This window comes from Asterias amurensis, chromosome 1, assembly GCF_032118995.1.
Source record: "Asterias amurensis chromosome 1, ASM3211899v1".
Taxonomy (NCBI): domain Eukaryota; kingdom Metazoa; phylum Echinodermata; class Asteroidea; order Forcipulatida; family Asteriidae; genus Asterias; species Asterias amurensis.
The window spans coordinates 2,936,529-2,954,058 of record NC_092648.1 but is presented as its reverse complement, the minus strand read 5'-3'; the positions used below and the strand labels follow the sequence as shown (position 1 = coordinate 2,954,058).

The 17,530-nt window shown below is 41.7% G+C and overlaps 1 protein-coding gene across 3 annotated transcripts in view; it reads right to left on the bottom strand.

Moving 5' to 3' along the window:
- Positions 1-984: 984 nt before the first annotated feature.
- The window catches only part of LOC139942292 (uncharacterized), a 44,816-nt gene continuing 28,270 nt past the window's right edge, over positions 985-17,530 (bottom strand). For all 3 annotated transcript variants that reach the window (XM_071939108.1, XM_071939117.1, XM_071939125.1), the window contains exons 9-12: positions 15,819-15,944; positions 15,166-15,311; positions 8,945-14,413; positions 985-7,182 (exon numbers count right to left, since the gene is read on the bottom strand). In XM_071939108.1, the coding sequence (XP_071795209.1) occupies positions 7,095-7,182; positions 8,945-14,413; positions 15,166-15,311; positions 15,819-15,944 (5,829 nt within the window). In that variant the 3' untranslated portion in view covers positions 985-7,094. The remainder of the gene's footprint in view (positions 7,183-8,944; positions 14,414-15,165; positions 15,312-15,818; positions 15,945-17,530) is intronic.

Sequence of the window (17,530 nt, the reverse complement as noted above, 5' to 3'; positions counted from 1 at the left end):
TCCAGAGCTCTCGGGTCGTTAAGCGGTTATTTTGTATATAAGCTATCCGACATGGTAGGTTATATCACGTCTGAGTCTAAATAGGAAAAGAAAATGTTTTAAAGTAATATTGAGTAATACTCAATTTAAGTTAATAAAATATTATAACTTTTTCTCTCATATGTTTAAGAATTCAAGCCCGTGTACCCTGGGGAGGGGTGGGTTCGGGGTGGTGGAGTTCACCGAGGGGTACGGGTAGTAATGGGTGAATGGGGGCACGTGGCCTCGTGCACCAGTTTAAATTCGGTGCCTAAAAATATCACCCTGGCTGGCCTTGTCGTAATGGTAATTTTAAATTCTTCGCCCCACGATCGGCAGTATGGGTCCATGGAAGAAGCACTTGCTCGGGTAAGAACACCATTTTCCAGCAAGATTAGTGTGTTTTACGGCTGGGTAGGTTTCAATTCTGACCTTTGACCTAAAAAAGGGTGTGTCCGGCACGAGGTATAATTATAGGAACAAATTGGTACTGTCGACGATCGTGCTTACTGGCGTCTCGGAATATTCTGGGGTTTGTTTTCCTCCAAACTACAACGGTTTGTAAACCGTCAAATAGTCCAGCATATTGAACAGGATCTGGAGGACATTCAGAGGCGATTTGTGGGCAGAAGAAGGTGACTTTCTCTACAAACTACGAAGCTGTTCCCAGGTAAGCTACGACAAGACTTCCATTGCAAATTACTGTTATTTTTTTCCTGTGAATGTATTTTGATGCACGGAGTTTTGCTTCGTTCATAATCAAATTTAAGTCATGTCTTCGAGAATGACTCTTCTATGCTCGGCTGGGATTCCCTCGGTTGACTAATATTTGCAATATTCACTAAATTCCATGAGAAGTCCAGCAATAATTATCAAGTTTGTTTGAGTGTGTCCACATTGACGAACCGGCCTTAGACCCAGACCCCGGCCCTAGACCCCGGCTTGCCTGGCGGTGTTTCCGGCGTCCCGCACATGGGCCCAGCTTCAAAGAGCTGACTAAGCAGTAAATGTTAGCTAAGCACACATTGTTCACAAATGGTACGTATGGCAAAGTGTTTTGGTCGGTAACATTTTAGCGGTAAGCAAAATTGTTTCGTGCTTAGCTAAATTTTAGGCACAAGCAGCTATGAAATTGTGAAACTTACATAGATCCAGGGGTGGGGGAGGGGCAACACAAAACGGTAAGACAATAAACCAAACTGAATACATTTTTCTATGTTAACCATTTTATAAGAAATTTTATAAATGGCATTGGCAATTCTTTGTATAGAACAATATTAGTAAAAATTCTGCTTGCTGTTAAAACCATTGTCTTTAAATACATACAACTTTGATCTAATTAGACATCAAATCAATAAATAATAACTTGGTTTTCGGTTGATTGGGCAGGATCTATACAATACTTCATGTGGACATTTCTTCTTTTTTTACAGTCACAAATAAATAAATGTCATCTTTTTAAATCTTTTTGGGTTTATAATACAAAACTGCTTTGACCTCTATTTAGGTATAAATGCGGGTTAATATTTCATAATTCGAAAAGGAACAAAATCAGACGAGGTCTCATAAAGAAAAATATTTTGTCAAAAATCTTGACATGTTGAGGGATGAAACAGTAAATAAATACCAGAATTACAGAAACCTCAGAAAGTTAAAATATAAATAACTAAAATCGGACAAAAAACTGCAGACCTAACGACCACTTCTCACATGCTTTAAACAGTGCGTTCAAACTCCCCCCCCCAAACCCCCCCCCCCCCAACATTATTACAAAATTCTCTGAGAATTTATCTCACACATATTTGCTTATCTATAATACAACAAAGTCCTTTTTTTAAAGTATACTCCTTCGGTTACATTCTCTACTCAAATTATGCCCACAACTTTCACCCACAATTTCTTCTTTTAGTCTTTCAACATGGACGCAGGAATAACACTTAATGTTAAAAACATGCAGAAAATATATAATTTTGTTAAAAGCTACTTTTTGAAAACCATGGTGTGAAAAATAGACTATTTTAATGTGGTGGAAGCTATAAGTACATAATCAGGACTTCTTATTTTGACGATAACGTTCATTTTGATCAGTCATTCAAGTGAATTTGATGACAAGAAACTCCCCAAACATTGTACTTTACTATCAGGAAAATGAAGAGCTAAATTGTTTCAGAAATGCGACTTTTGATTGGAAATTACTGTCTCTTTGGAGACGAGTGTCACTTTAAATACTCCTGGACCACAATTGACCAAGTTGGGTCAGAATTTACTCGGATCAGAGTCCCAGGTCGGCCTGACCTATCAGGGTCAGTGTAACCTAGGGTCAGTGTAACCTGGAGTCAGTGTCTGAAGGACCCAGAAATTGATCATACTGACGTAGAGTTCAACCTCAAATCCCAATTTGTTTACCAGTTTCGGGAAATGGGTAAGACCCAAGGACTCCAAATTTGGGCCAAAATTGCCCCCTGGATTTTTAAAAGATCCGAGGCTATGAAATCAATCAATCAATGATAGGATTGGTGCAGGTTATTCGCAGTATTTGAATCATCATTTGCGATGAATAATGAAAGACTAGACTGAGTAATGCTTTAGAGATTTCCATCATAGGGCAGTAATGACATTGCTTCGCAGTTCCATTTTGCATAAGTAAAAGTAGGTAAAATTTCTCCCAACGGAAGAAATTGTTTCTGATATAAATAGACAAAGACACTAGATGACAAAATTTACCGGATACTAAAGTAAGTCATCTAGATTGACCATCAAAAAAGCATAGAAACTGATCAATGCCATTGGCACAGTGTGCGCTAAAATTTCTGCCTTTTTGGGGGAGTCCATTCCTTTTGTGCACGTTTTGACACACAAAACGGCGGACATTAGACGTGCGTGTATGTGCCACACGGTCTTGCAATGTTCTGTCCAAAGCAGGACAGAGTACGGTCGAGCCAAGTATTTCTCCGGGTTCCATTATTCATGATTTTGAGACACCGCTGTACAAACTGAGAAGAGTGATTCAGTTTTGGTTTGGCGCAAAATGCCAGAGGAAAGTTGGCAGCTAAGGCGGATGAAAAAAGGCCATCGACCAAGATGGAGGTGCGCAATGATTCAAGGTATTCAATGAGCGAACTGTCGCACACAGAGTCCCCACATGTTCCGACTCTCTTTTCCCGAGTCTTGTATAGACGATGTGACCTCTGACGCCACTCAAAAACCATAACATGATTCGCGGGCATACCCCCTGGCAAAACCTTTGTGTTTTGGCAGCCAGCTAGAAAGTACCAGCAATCTCACCATGACTACGCGTCTTTTTGCTCGGCGAAACATGAAGTGTACAGTGTTTTGTCAACAGAGGGCGGTTTGAATGTAAACATAGGTCACATCGTCTACAGATGTACCCCCGAAACTCCTCAAAAGAATTCCTGAGATTCCCAGATCACACCAAGCCACATATCGAGAACCAAAGGATGCAAAGGAATTTTTTTTAAACAGCATAGGCCTAGAGTACAAGACTACCAAAATGACTAAGTATATTTATATCAGAAAAGGTTGTCGCAAAAGTGGAATTGGAGTTCGCATGTTAAAGCAAAGAGCTCATGTATAAATTGCATGTCTCACGAAAAGGTTCACCCAAGTTTCTCCTTGTAGAGTGTTTCATTAAATGACGCTAACATTTTACATTGTTGCATAGATGGTGACTACTCACTGACCAGCAATTCTATTTTTGTCTAAAATAAATTATTTTTTATCTGAAAAGGGAAATTGTGATTTTTTCCCCTTTTTTCTTTTCTTTTTTTAAATCTGTGGAACAATCTCAGTCAAAGGTTGCTGAAAAAACTTAAAGGAACACTCCGTACTGTACAAATAAATAAAAACGTAAATATATCCATAAATTGTACAGCTGTCCTAGCACAGCCACTTTTTAAAGAATAAGTTAAAATAACCTCTCAAATCCTCCAAACTCCAGGAAGCTATCTGATTTTGGCGGATTTGGGACTGTAGGCCCAAACAAGAGTTGCTTATCACTAGGCCAGGCAAACCAATCTCAGGCTATGTCTGAATTGGCTGGTACAGCTACGGCTAGGAATGCTGCTAAGGATTTTACTATACTTCCAACGTACGACCAATGGTCCAGCCATAGCTGAAGAGCTGAATTGCGAAGGATGCGGCTACAACGTGTTTGACAAGCAGGCATGCAAGGGCACCTTTGGCAGCCAGCCACATCAACCCATTATGACCACGGAGTCTGAAAAACCCTCGTGGCACAGTACAGAACCAATGTACAACTCAACTCACATTATGGCCCTGGCCGGGAATCGAACCGGGGTCACCTCGGTGAGAGGCGAGCGCTTTATGCAAAAGCCAACCGTGCAACCCGTTCTAGCCATAGCTGTAGCCATTGTCCAATTCCACACAGTGTGGAGGATTGGAGTTGCCTGTGGGCCAATAGGCCTTGAGAGTAATGATGGCCTAACAGTAAATACTGCGCAAAGCTTTTACTCTTTGCTTTAGTCATGTCTGTTGTAGGGTATAATGGACGGCTTCAAATGGCAAGTCAAAAGCAAGGAATCGTGAACAAATACCGACTGATAACATGAACATTATGGAATCTATGTGCTTCATAATACAGCACCTCAATGAAACCCAGTTGAAATTATTTTAAATTTGTGTCTCAACCAAAGCCTACCCTTTGTATGGAAGGACTTTTTTGAAACCGAAATACTCAAACCCCTGAGGGGTAAAGCAAAAGTCCACCTCCTGTTTTTGAAGAAAGTGATGCAGTTGGATTTCCAACAGCCTTGATGGTTTGTATTTTAACACGATTCCTTACCACTCTACCTTGTTTTCAAGTAGCATTTTATCTGACTGCTTTCATCTACAGTTATAACTCCTGTTGGGGTGACTTGGATAAAGAAAATTTTATTTCTCTATTTAACAGTCTGAGACAGCATTGGTAATAAGGAAAACAAACTGCTTTATCAGTGTTTTTTGATAACCGTGTTTGCACTTTAAAATGACACCTGTGAAAGTCTATCAACAGCTGGAAATTTGTTTCAAAAATTTACAAAATACCCTTTTTTCGCTTTTAAAAGGAAGGCATAGTTCAGATAAACATATTTTCTTGAGAGATGCACAAAGATTAATTGTTTTAGGGCCTCGTCACACAAAGAGCTTTTGTCTAAACATTTCGTATTGACAGTCGTGATCCTGACGTGGCAAAACCTCAATTATTCACAACCAATTTCAATTGCAGTTTAGATCATAGTACCATTGCTGTACCATACCATTTTATACGACAGTCCCATCTACACAAAGCTACCTTGCAGCCACTCTGCACAACTTTAAGCAGTTTTAAGCTCCCTTTGTAAATTACAAAGAGACATTTTGATATCGTTTCTGCACGCACAGCATGCAGACAAGAATGGCATAGGAAGCGCTACACAGAGCGAAATCTTCTTCTTTGCATCGGGACAAATCATACATCCATGGGACACCACAAAATATGTTCAAATCTGACCAAATTTACAACTGACTTTAGTCCCTCCTAAATATTTCTAATACGCATTTATTTTGTAAAGCGTTTCCTTCAATACATATAGACAGCATTTGTATTTTACTTTTACTGGTAATATTCTTTCTGGTGGATACGAACTTGCAGCTATCTTTTAGAAAACCATATCTTGAAATTTTAAGGTGGTTGTTCAATTTTCAACAGGAATTTTATTTGTTAAGAATTATTTTAAGTCGAGTAAGCCGCACTGAGTTTTGTAGATTTACAAGTTTTTAAAACCATGATTGGCAAACCCCGATTCTTGCTAGAAATCTTGGCCAAGCTGGTTTGGGTTTTCGTTTCTCTTTATTATTTTTTCATACTCTGAACTTTTCCGCGTGTGGAACAATCTTTGTCCATCTCCTGAGTTTCAAAACAGAGATGGCAGATCTCAGAGATATACACTGAGCATGCTGAGTTATGAAGTTTCTTTGACTGTCAAGGACGTGAATGGGAACTAAATAGCCTAGTGTGGTGTCCCCTATCTCTTGTTCTTGTATTAATCTCTAGGGTACTTCCTTACCCTATGGAGAAATCAAAACATAAGTTCTAGCTGTGCGAGTTTCATTAGAAACGTGGCGTTCTGCCAAACAGCAAAGTCCCACATATATATATATATATCTGACACCACCAGTTCTTTAAAGAAAGGACTGCAAGCAAGCAGTAACTAGGACCCTTGAAGGGTGTCGTGGTCGAGCGGTTTACGCATCGGACTCAAGTTTTAGTCGTTGAGTCATCAGAGTATGGGTTCAAATCCTGGTCATGATACTTGTGTGCTTGAGCAAGAGGCTGTATTTGCTTCTAGTGCATTGGACTCCAGTTCTGATGGACAAGTCATTGGGGTTTGGTTCGAATCCCGGTCATGACCCTTGTGTTCTTGAGTAAGACACTTAACTGCAAATGCTTCTCTTCACCTAGGGGTAAATGGGTACCTGCGAGGGCAGAGATGGTTCTTGTGGTTGGTTAGCTTAGTGCGCTACATATATGGCAGCACAGGGTGTATACTCCCCAAGGAGCTAAGACAGTTTAAGCAATGATATAAATGGCCCAGTGACCAGGGGTAATAATGCTGGGAACACCTTGAGCATCATTGCGTGGTGGATTTGAGCGCTATATCAGAGTTACCACATCTCTGATTTTGCATTATTCTTTTTCCAATAATGAAATCTAAAGCCACACCAAGGGACTCGACAAACCTTGCGCTCTAGATCATGGCTCAGGCTTTTCCCACCCATTTTAAACTGACGCACCATTAGGGAAAACTGTTCTGAAATGGCATTGATGATCATAAGCCGCAGCCAGTACAAGAGCTGTGGCTTGAAGCCAGAGCCAGTACAGGAGCTGTTGCTTGGGAAAGGCTCTCAATGTCTATCAGCTTGGATTGAACTTTTTACTCCAACACATCATGGCATAGTTCATGTGTTTGTATTTGTTAATCGAACCATCTGGTGTCAGATATATATATATAAATGTATATTTTTAGTCAACTACTTTACAGACCTGCCCTAACGATGACACCGGTTCCCTACTGGTTCTAATGCACGGTATCAAAGGGATCTTTCTCATCCCCGGTATCCGGCAGGGAAGATGTATCCGATGGTGCAACCCGGTAGCGTCTTCGTCTGAGGAAACAAAGAAAAAAAGATAAAATGAGTTAAAAAAGTAAAGTTAGAATATTTGTTGTTACAAGAGATTTTCTATTTCCATTAAAGGGATGGTACTCGTTTGGTAATTGTCAAAGACCAGTCTTCTCACTTGGTGTATCTCAACATATGCATAAAATAACAAACCTGTGAAAATTTGAGCTCAATTGGTCATCGGAGTTGGGAGAAAATGATAAGGAAAAAAACACCCTTGTTGGACGAATTTGTGTGCTTTCAGATAAGAGTAAAATACTTCTAGCTAGAAGTCTTTTATTATTTTAGTGAGAAATTTTCTTTTTCTCAAAAACTACGTCACTTCAGAGGGAGTCGTTTCCCACAATGTTCAACAGCTCTCCAATGCTCGTTACCAAGTCAGTTTTTAAGTTAATATTTGTTTTGAGTAATTACCAAACGTGTACCTTCCCTTTAAAGGCAAAGTATACTTTTGGCTTTTTGAATCGTTTAATTGTTTTAATAATATATAAATAAATTTTTTACACAAACAGACTAACATCTGAAAATTTGATTTCAGAAGGAGGTCACATTTTTGAGATATGGCAGAAAATCTGTAGCGAGTATGTCTATGCAGGAATACACAATCTGAGAAGTGTTACGCGGGAACACTTCTCAGATTCAAATTTTGGGGAATAAAAACATTTCTTTAAAGACATTGGACACTTTTGGAACAGAAAACAATTAAAAGTTCACAGATTTACAAGTAACTTACAGGGTTTATAGAAGGTAATGGTGAAAGACTTCTCTTAAAATATTATTCCATGCTTCACTTTTTGAGAAAACATTAAAACAATATCGAGAATTACGGATTTATTCTAAACACATGTCATGACACGGCGAAATGTGCGGAAACAAGGGTGGGTTATCCCGTTATTTTCTCCTGACTCCGATTGAGCCTAAATTTTCACAGGTTTGTTATTTTATATATGTGATACACGAAGTGTGGGCCTTGGACAATACTGATTACCAAAAGTTTCCAATGGCTTTAAGGTGAAATGTTTCTCAAACTGCTTTATACTATCAAATGCTGCTGTAGGCTTGCAGCGTCGACTTAGATTTGATCAACTTTTATATTCTTTTATACCCAAACTGTGCTATCGTGGAAACAAAAAACAGTGAAAGATTCTATAGAACCTTTATATCTGCACCGTGTCGATTTGAAAGTTATCAGTTGTAAATGTTTAGTTTTTCAATTTTGTGTACCTTTTCATAATTTAATTCAGTGTGTTAAAGGGAAAATATTCCTTGGTTTTTGGAACAGTTTGATTTTGTTTAATCCTATATAAATGAAGATGTATACAACAAAAGTAAAAATTTAATTTCAAAAGGTGGATAGGTTTTTGAGATTTGCTGACAATCCGGAGAAATTTTGTCCGTGCAGGAAGAAAAATCAAGCATTGGAATACAGGAATCTGAGAAGCATCACTGACAGTAATTCTTCTCAGATTCAAATTTTGGGGCATAAAAACTGATATGTTTTTACATCACTACATTACTTTGAAGTGAAATGTTTCTTGAAATGCTTAATACTATCTAATGCTGCTGTAGGCTTCTGAACCAAAACTTTGTGTTGCCATTAATGTGAAGAGTGATTACCAAATGTATACCTTCTCTTTAACGCACCTTTTTAAACACCTTGTGCATGCTTATGGTGCTTTGTAAATGTATTATTACTATTATGACAACTACTGAGGTCCTTGAGTGATCGACTCATAAGAAAACTCACCTCCCAGCAAAGACTGCTTTCTCAGGTGGTCTCATCGGTGGTTTAGGATGGATGTTTCCATGGGAACTGCCAGTACCGGAAGACGATTGGCTATCCTCATGGATGACCCTATACACTGATTGAATATGTTGATCGTTCAGTGCATCATGGGGTACATCACGGGGCGTATCCCGAGGGGTGTCACATAAAACTGGTGTTGCATCGTTCGGTAGAGATACTGACGTCGTTGTGAGAGCACCATCTGTCTCACAGGAAAAGAGATGCAGATGCTTCCTCTGTCTGTCTCGCTGACGTGAAGCGCAATCACCGGGGTGGTCTCGGGCTCTGTCAGGGTGACCCTGAGTAGCCGAGACATTCCTGAGATCATTTGCGTCATTGATCTCATGACTTCTTGGGACCCTTGGCGAGGAAACCGTCTCTGCATTCCTGAGAGGAGCACTGTGGGAGCTGCTCGGTGCTGCAGTTGCTCCTAGACGTTCCTGAGTTGGCGGTCTGTCGCCCTCCTTTGAGGGACTCGTTGGGCTGGTATTCCTTGGTGAGGTAGGAGGGAGAGCTCCACGGCTCCTTGTACATGCCAACTTTTCACGACGGCGACGTTGCCTCGGAGTCAGTGCTTCCCAGGCCAGCCGTGACTGGGAAAAGGAACTTTCACTCGGTGGTGCATCTTCGAACCGGCCGTGAGATGCGACAGAGTCTGTAAAACTTTCCTCATCAATGGATGAAATGTGCTCACCAGAGGAGCTCGATTTCATTCGTCGTCGTTTTCGCTTTTCAGCATCAGAATGTACGAAGCTCATGAGGTGGGCCTCTTCTGATTTGAGAGCCTTGATACGATCACTTCCCTTGTGAAGTCCAGATGAGCTACCTCGTCTTTGAGGACTGGCAAAAACATCCAGCTCACCATCGTCTACAGCATCCTCCTTTAGCTGTGCTTGACTGGCCTGCTTCCGTGCAAAAGCAGCTCGGAGAGCCATAAAATCAGGATCTGTCTTGTGGCGAAGGCGGCGCAAGGCAATAGGAGAGAGGCCTGCTTTAGTGTTTGTTGGAGACCCCCTGTCCTTGTCTTTGGCTTCCTTTTCTGGTGACAACATACCAACTTTCTGTTCCCTTATTAGCTTTGAGGTTCTTGACCTGCTACTCTCTGGGTGGGAAGAGTCCTTCAAATGTTCAGTTTTCTGAACACTTTCATTTAGTCCTTTTGCTCTCCTTGCAATCTGCTCATCGGAAAAGCTCTTGACAATCTTCTGCGGATTTTGTTTGGAATGTGCCAAGAGTCCTTCTTTCAGTCTTGCAAGTGTGGTTTCTGTTGCATCTGTGGTTCTCTTGGCGTCCTCTCCTCGGGTTTTGTCCCCTTTCACCTGCTCCTCATCCTCTGAGAACAGCAAAGGTGTCCTTGAGGTATCCCCTGTCGACGACAATGGAGAGGGAGTCAGTGGCGAGGGAGTCAGTGCGGAGGGAGTAGCACATTGGTCTGGACTTCGGTCTTCAGTAATGTCACCGTTAATGGAAGGCTCAAATACTCTAACTTCTGGCAAGACATTAGAATTAGACCCTGTCTGCTGTTTCTCTTTGTTTTCCGTTACTTCCACCTTTTGATTCTCCTCAAGACCCGAGCCAGTTTCTTTCCTTGTGTTTTGCATGGTCTTGGGCGTTGAGGTGGACAGCGACATTTGGCCTTTGTCTCCGCGGACACTGCCTGTTGGGGTAGCTGGTCCAGCCTGACTGTCCTTTAGAGTTGATGTGCAGGAGCCGTTGCTGTTCCAATCAGAGTTGGAACTTGCCACAGACACCTTCCTCACATCAGTCAATATTTTATGCTCAGGTGTGCCAACATGTTGGGTGACTGCAGCTCCCGTTGATGGCACTTCATTAGCTTTAGGATTTTCCTCTTTGGAGTCCTCAGTTTTCTCCAACGAAGTGGTGGCTTCTTTTTCTTGGTTTTCGGTTTTGTTCGGGATGGCGTTCCCTGCTAATGTTTTCTTGAGTATTGGTTTCTTGGTGAACACCAAAAGACTTGATGGCCTCATGATGGCTCTTGCAGACTTTGAGTCTTTGCTGGTATTTGATGCCTTCTTAACGAGTACCTTTTGCTTAGGTCGGAGCTCAGGTTTATTTACTTTCACCGGGTCTTCCTTCCTGACAGACGTACTGATGTCGAAGAAGAAGCTTGGCTCCTGCTGCTGCGTGGCACAGTCAGAGTGATCAGCGTTCACAACATCCTCCTGAGACAAATCCTGCATGATCGCAAAGGTGCACGAAGGTTCCACACTAAGTATTTTAATCTCAGCCTCCCCACAGGAATCCTTGCTTGAAGGTGGAGGTGATTTGACTGTTACTTTAAACTCCTGAGTTTGTCTGAGCTGTATCGACTGGACATTCTCTGACTTGAAGCTGCTATCATCTATTGTATCAGATGTCGGATTGGAAGCCATACGGTGTCGGTTAGGATTTGGAGAATGTTGTTGGATGCCCTCAACACTGGTTCCTGTTGTCCTGTTTGGGGATTTGTCTTGCCGCAAGCGGTGACCGAGCTTATTCTGCAGTAATATCTTCGGCACCTCAGGAAGCTTACGGGCCTTGCCCAAGGAGCCTTTCCTCTGAATTGGACTCCCTGATGGCTGCCCATTGGTTGGACTTTCCTGTTTGATTACAGGTGAAACCATTGCATCCTCTCCTGCAGTCTTCTCCTTCTTTATTGGAATACTTGGCAGTTGGCGAGCTCGAACAGGCCCTCGACCTTTTCGCTCGCTTCTCCCAGAGCCTCCAGACACCGTTTCACTCTCATCTGTTCTAGGAGTAACAGACCTTGCCTTCTCTAATCTCTTATGGCCTGATCGGTGCTTTCGCTTATGCTCTTCCTTGTGCTCCTCCACAGGAGTCTCGTTTGGTCTGGATGCTTCATTTGGCATGGTTTCTAATTCCAGGGGTGGGACAGAGTCAGCAGTAGGCCCGTTCAGTACTTCAGTCGACTGGAGTACCTGCTTGGTCTGCTTCTCTACTGTCCCATCAGCGTCTTGCATCCCCATGAGAATGTTCTCCATTTCCTCTCTGTCCATTGCTGGTGTTCTTGGGGGTAACTCCTCAGAGGAATGTTCAAGTGAAGATGTGGTCCTTTCATGGCCCCGGTTGGCCTCTGTTTTCCTCTCATCTCCATTGGCTACCTCATCTCTGATAGGTCTCGCTGCCTTATGCTCCTCCTCTAAAGAGAAAGGAGTCAGCGGACCTGTATCTGGATTGTCACTTTCGAGTTTAAGTCTCTGCTGGATATTTTGTCTCCCTTTGTCATGAGGAAGGTCCTTCCAAGATAGATGAGAGCCCAGTACCTCATCTGTTCTTTGGTTGGCCGTATCTTCAGTCTGTTTTGGAGAAACATTTGGGTCTTCTCGGACGGCAAGTTTTGCTAGGCGAAGCTCCTCCTGTAAACTGCTCTCATTTCGCCCAGCATGTTTGCTACTCAGATTCATGGATTGGACACTAGGTTTGATCTCCTGCTTTGGGGGAGGCTCTGGTTCATCCCAGGAGAATGCTCCAAGAAGCTCCTCCATAGCAGCACGATCAGGACTCCTATCCACGATTTGATTAGCATTCTTATTCAACCCCTCCAGAATTTTCTCTGGCGATTCTCTACTGGAGTTGCTTTTGTAGACAGGCACGTTGATTTTCTGGTTGCTGAAAGGATTACTGTCGACTTGCTCCGTCGATTTCTTGACCTCATCCAAATGAACTTCCAGGACTATTTCATCAAGGTCTGTTTTCTTTTGGAGTGCGCTACTTTCCTTTGGAGCAGTCTGATTGCTTTGAATGTTAATCGTTTTAGACGGTGTTGGCTCGTTTATAAAAAGTTCTTTTTGAGTGGTCAGTTTTTCCTGTTTTGCAACCTCTTGAGTTTTCTGAACTTCCCCATTTTGAAGGGGTTTTGTTGTCTTCAAGGCTGGCTGTCCTGTCTCAACGACCTTCACAGGCTGGGCAATCAACTGTTTGGTCTTGAGAGGAGCTATGGTAGGTTTAGCCAGAATGACACCAGGCACTTTGACCTTGTTGATTCCGGTGAAGGCAAGTTTCCTGACTGGCTCAGGTTTTTTGTTCCTTTCTTTGATGGCGTCCATGACATATCCCTGAGGTGCTTGTTTGAGGGGTTTCTTCGTTTCAACAACATCCACTTTCTTCTCTGGTGTTTTCTTTGTTTCTGTTTCTTCTTTAACTAGTGTTTCTGTCTCTTTCTTATGGCAAGTATCAGGTTTTTTGTGTAAAACATTGACAGGCTTTGGCTTTTCATACAGGTTTCTGTCGTGACTTTGAGCACCAATAATTACATTGACTGGTTTTGGGAGATCCTGAGGGGCTGGAGGTCCTTTGGATACTGATTGCTTTTTGGGCGTAGCACCTTCTTTAGGTTTAACAAGTTCAGATTGCTTAGTTTGAGGCTTCACAGGGTCTGGTTTAATATCCACATCCTCGCTGCTGATCTTTATGAGAGGTGTATTCTCCAATCTAAGACAGACTTCTTGTTTAACTGCTGTTGCAGCAGGTTCTGGTTCCTTCACAGCAAGATTAGGACCCAGTCTTGGAATTCTGGTAACAGTTTCTGGTTTCTTGGACGCTTTATCTACCTCATCAAGAGAACCATCTTGTTGTAACCCATCGCCAGAATCCGTCTCCGGGACACTTCTGTCTCTATCCATCTCTTGTAGCCTTGTAATAGCCGTTGGACGAAGTTCTTGAGCACTTTTGGGGCGGTTTAAGCTGTCTGGCTTTTGCATAGTACCAACTAGCGGTGGGGTGTTCGTCCTCCATTGAGGCGGTTTAGACTCCTTGATACAAGGGATAGTCTTAACAGTCAGTTTGCCCTCTGCACCACACTGTGCTTCAGGCGGCAATTGCACTTGTTGCCCCGTCTCTGCAAATGAACGGGCTGGTAAAAGCTTGCTGCTGAGCCCTCCAACGAGGTGCTCCTCCAGGAGTGAGGGGTCTCTCTCGCTCACTCCGAATCCTTCCCTGAAGGTGCTGACCTCGCCTTCCATGATAGCGTGGCTGTCATGAGCCCGAAGTCGCTTGGGTTTCCGTCGGTGCAGCATCCTCCTTCTCTTACTCAACGCCCGTTTACTCTTCTTCGGAGAGTCTTTCTTCTCGTTCTCCTTGTTATCAAGAAGGACCTCCCCTTCTTGGGCCTCCTGGCCGTCAACACCTTCTCTTGATCCACCTTCAGGTGTATCTCCTCTTTCAGATCCAACGTTGTCATTCTCATCAGCGTTCTCGTTGGCTTCTCCATCTTCATCTTCATCATCTTCTTCATCATCTTCTTCATCGATCTCCTTCTCAGCATCTCGCTTCTCCTGACTCTCGTCAACTTTCTCTTTGGCGTCAGCGACGTCGACACCCTGTACTTCCACTTTAGCATCTTTTATGTTGTCATGGAAACTAATGTTTTCTTCTAGCACTATGTCTGTGTTTGCTGGTGGGATTTCAGGACTGAAAATGCAAGAATAAAAAAAAAAAAAACAGTTTAGTTAAACATGAAGATATACATGTAAAACAAAAAATTGATCAACATCTTCCTTTTGTATATCATTTATTCTTTAGAAATTCAAGTACCCAACCAATAATTAAAAACAAGTCTAAAAATAATCTCATGCTTTTCCTGCACACTAAAAGAATTACGACTACCAATTTGAAGAAACTAGTGCTTGCTTCTTAAATATAAATAAGGTATGTAATCTTTTTACTTCTTTATTTTCAGAAAAGAAAAGGTCACTTAAAATTTCTCAGTCTTGCAGAGAAATTTTGGTGCCCAGGATGTGGCATGGTGTATCCCCCTCCAATTGTGTCTTGATTGTGTATTGCAGATTTTTTATTTTTTTATTTTTCGGTACATGTATACCTTTCCTTTGAGGTATAAATCGGAAATGGTATTTACAGGGCCCCATTTCAAAGCACTGCTTAACGGTAAGCATTTTTTTATGCTTACTGTAGCAGAAAAATTTGCTAAGGTGCAGGCGTATTTCACAGGTTAGCAGACAAATTAGGCTGCAAATATTGCGCGTTCATCATGAATTTGCATTGTGACGTCATTTCGAAAGCACCGAAAGGTTAGCACGCCTTTTTATGTGCTTCTGGTTAGCAGCGCTATGAAACGGAAATTGCACAGTAAGCACAAAATCGGTCGCTAAGCAGCTATTTGAAATTGGGCCCATAGATCCCATATTAAGTTAAGTTGTACTCACATTCCTTGCTTGGGTTCCTTTCCTGGACTGAGTGAGGCTGTGGTGGTGGTCTGGGATCCATCTGCATAGATCTTCTCCCAATCATACGGGTCTGTTTCCTTGATGTTCTTCCTGTTCATGCACCGTTCTAATAAGGAGTGCAGGAACTGGGGACAGAAAAGGTTCAGGACATAAAATTTTAATTAATTTTTACATCAGGGATAAATAATATAATTTGTTTTTACCGTTACACAGATGTGTATACTGCACTGTATACCCAGTACTCCCCCCCCCCAAAAAAAAAAACCCCAAATATAAACTTAAAAACTGACTTGGTAACTAGCATTGGAGAGCTGTTGATAGTATAAACCATTGTGGGAAACGACTCCCTCTGAAGTAACCCAGTTTTCGAGAAAGAGGTAATTTCTCACTAAAATAATAAAAGACTTCTAGCTAGAAGTCTTTTACTCCAATCTGAAAGCACACAGATTCGTCCAACAAGGGTGGTTTTTCTTTCATCATTTTCTCCCAACTCCGATGACCAATTGAGCTCAAATTTGCACAGGTTTGTTATTTTATGCATATGTTGAGAAACACCAAGTGAGAACACTAGTCTTTGACAGTCACCAACAGTGTACCTTCTCTTTAAGGGAGAAAGCTGAGAGGATATGTACCTTGTAATCTGGCTTGTCTTGATATTGTAAACTCTGTATATGTTCCAGAAACTGCTTCAGCTCTGATGGCAAGTGCTTCAGCATTGAACGATGATCGTGTTTCTCCTTCATTAAACCGACTTGTTCCTGAAATAAACATAATCAAATTCATTCATTAGTTTCACATTGAGCCAACGAAGTGCTGGTAAATTTTTCATTCAGTTCTTATTCATTGTTTGACACAAACTTTCAACACTTTGTAGGTAGGAAGGGCAATAAAAGTTTTAGACAACTGGGCCCAATTTCATAGAGCTGCTTAATAATATTAATAATAATGGACCATTTTTATATAGCGCTTTTCATGCCCGATGGGTGTCTCAAGGCGCTTCGAACATTATTACCCCTGGTCACTGGGCCTTAAGTCATTCCTTAAACCATCTCAGCTCCCTAGGGAGTATACAGCCTGTGCACAATATATGGCAAAACCAATCACAAGAACCATCTTTGCCCTCACAGGTACCCATTTACCCCTGGGTGGAGAGAAGCAATTATAGTTAAGTGTCTTGCTCAGGGACACAAGTGTCACGACCGGGATTCGCACCCACACTCTGCTGAACAGAAGCATTAGAGCTTGAGTTCGGTGCTCTTATCCACTCGGCCACGACACCCCAGGCTTAAGAAGATATGAGCAAGATACCAGTCACAAATGGTACAATTAACACATTACATGTATTCTGACCAGCAGAATGTGGGTTCGAATCCCCAGCCTTGACACTTGTGTTCTTAAGCAAGATACTTAACCATTGCTTTGTCCTTCAGATGGGACGTAAAGTCGTTGGTCTCATGTGTTGTGTAAATGCATGTAAAAGAACCCAGGGCACTTATCGAATAGAGAAGGGATTTGCCCTGGTGTTCCTGGTTTGATCGACAGCATACTGCGCCACAGCACTGTGTAAACCATTACATGGTGCTAAGGATTAGATCTTATATCTCAAAATTCGTCCCACTCCTAATAATACCTGGCGCTTTGTTTCCTTTGGCAAAAGGCCTTTATAAATACGGTTGTTATTATTATTACTACTTAAACTGGTATTATATGTATTATTCTGGTAAGCATGATTTTTTTGGGGGTAGCTACTTTATTTGTTCACAAGTTGTGAAGGAACCAGACAAATTAACCATTTAGCCACTGTACCGCCCAGCCGCCTATAGCGATACACTGTATGCGGTACGAGGAAACCTCGCTAGCTTGTGTTTGTAGAAAAAAAAAGGAACATCAAAAGAAAACTCGATAGTCATTAGTAGGTCTACGCATTTGTTAATATATCTAGTTGTTATAGATCGTTATTAATTTTCCCTTCACAGTTGACTTGTCGAAGCTAATGATGATGAAATAATTTAGCTCTTACGAAAAATAAAACGCTCATTAGTAAACAGGAAACTGTTCATCATTTATGATGATATTGTCGAAAATTAACGCCTTCGCATTATCAGTATGAGCATTGAGCCAGACAAAAGCCTTGAAAAGCTATTGTGTCCATTTTATCCGTGCACAAAAATATTCGCCATAAAAATTACCGTAGCCGTTTAACGAGAGGCATTTATTGTTCCCATGAGAACTTGTACTTTTATACAAATATTACCGAAAGGGTAAAAAATTGTGCATACACATTAAGCCATGGCTATCTTTTAAAATTTGAACTACAATTCCAGTAATTTACTGCAAGAATCTT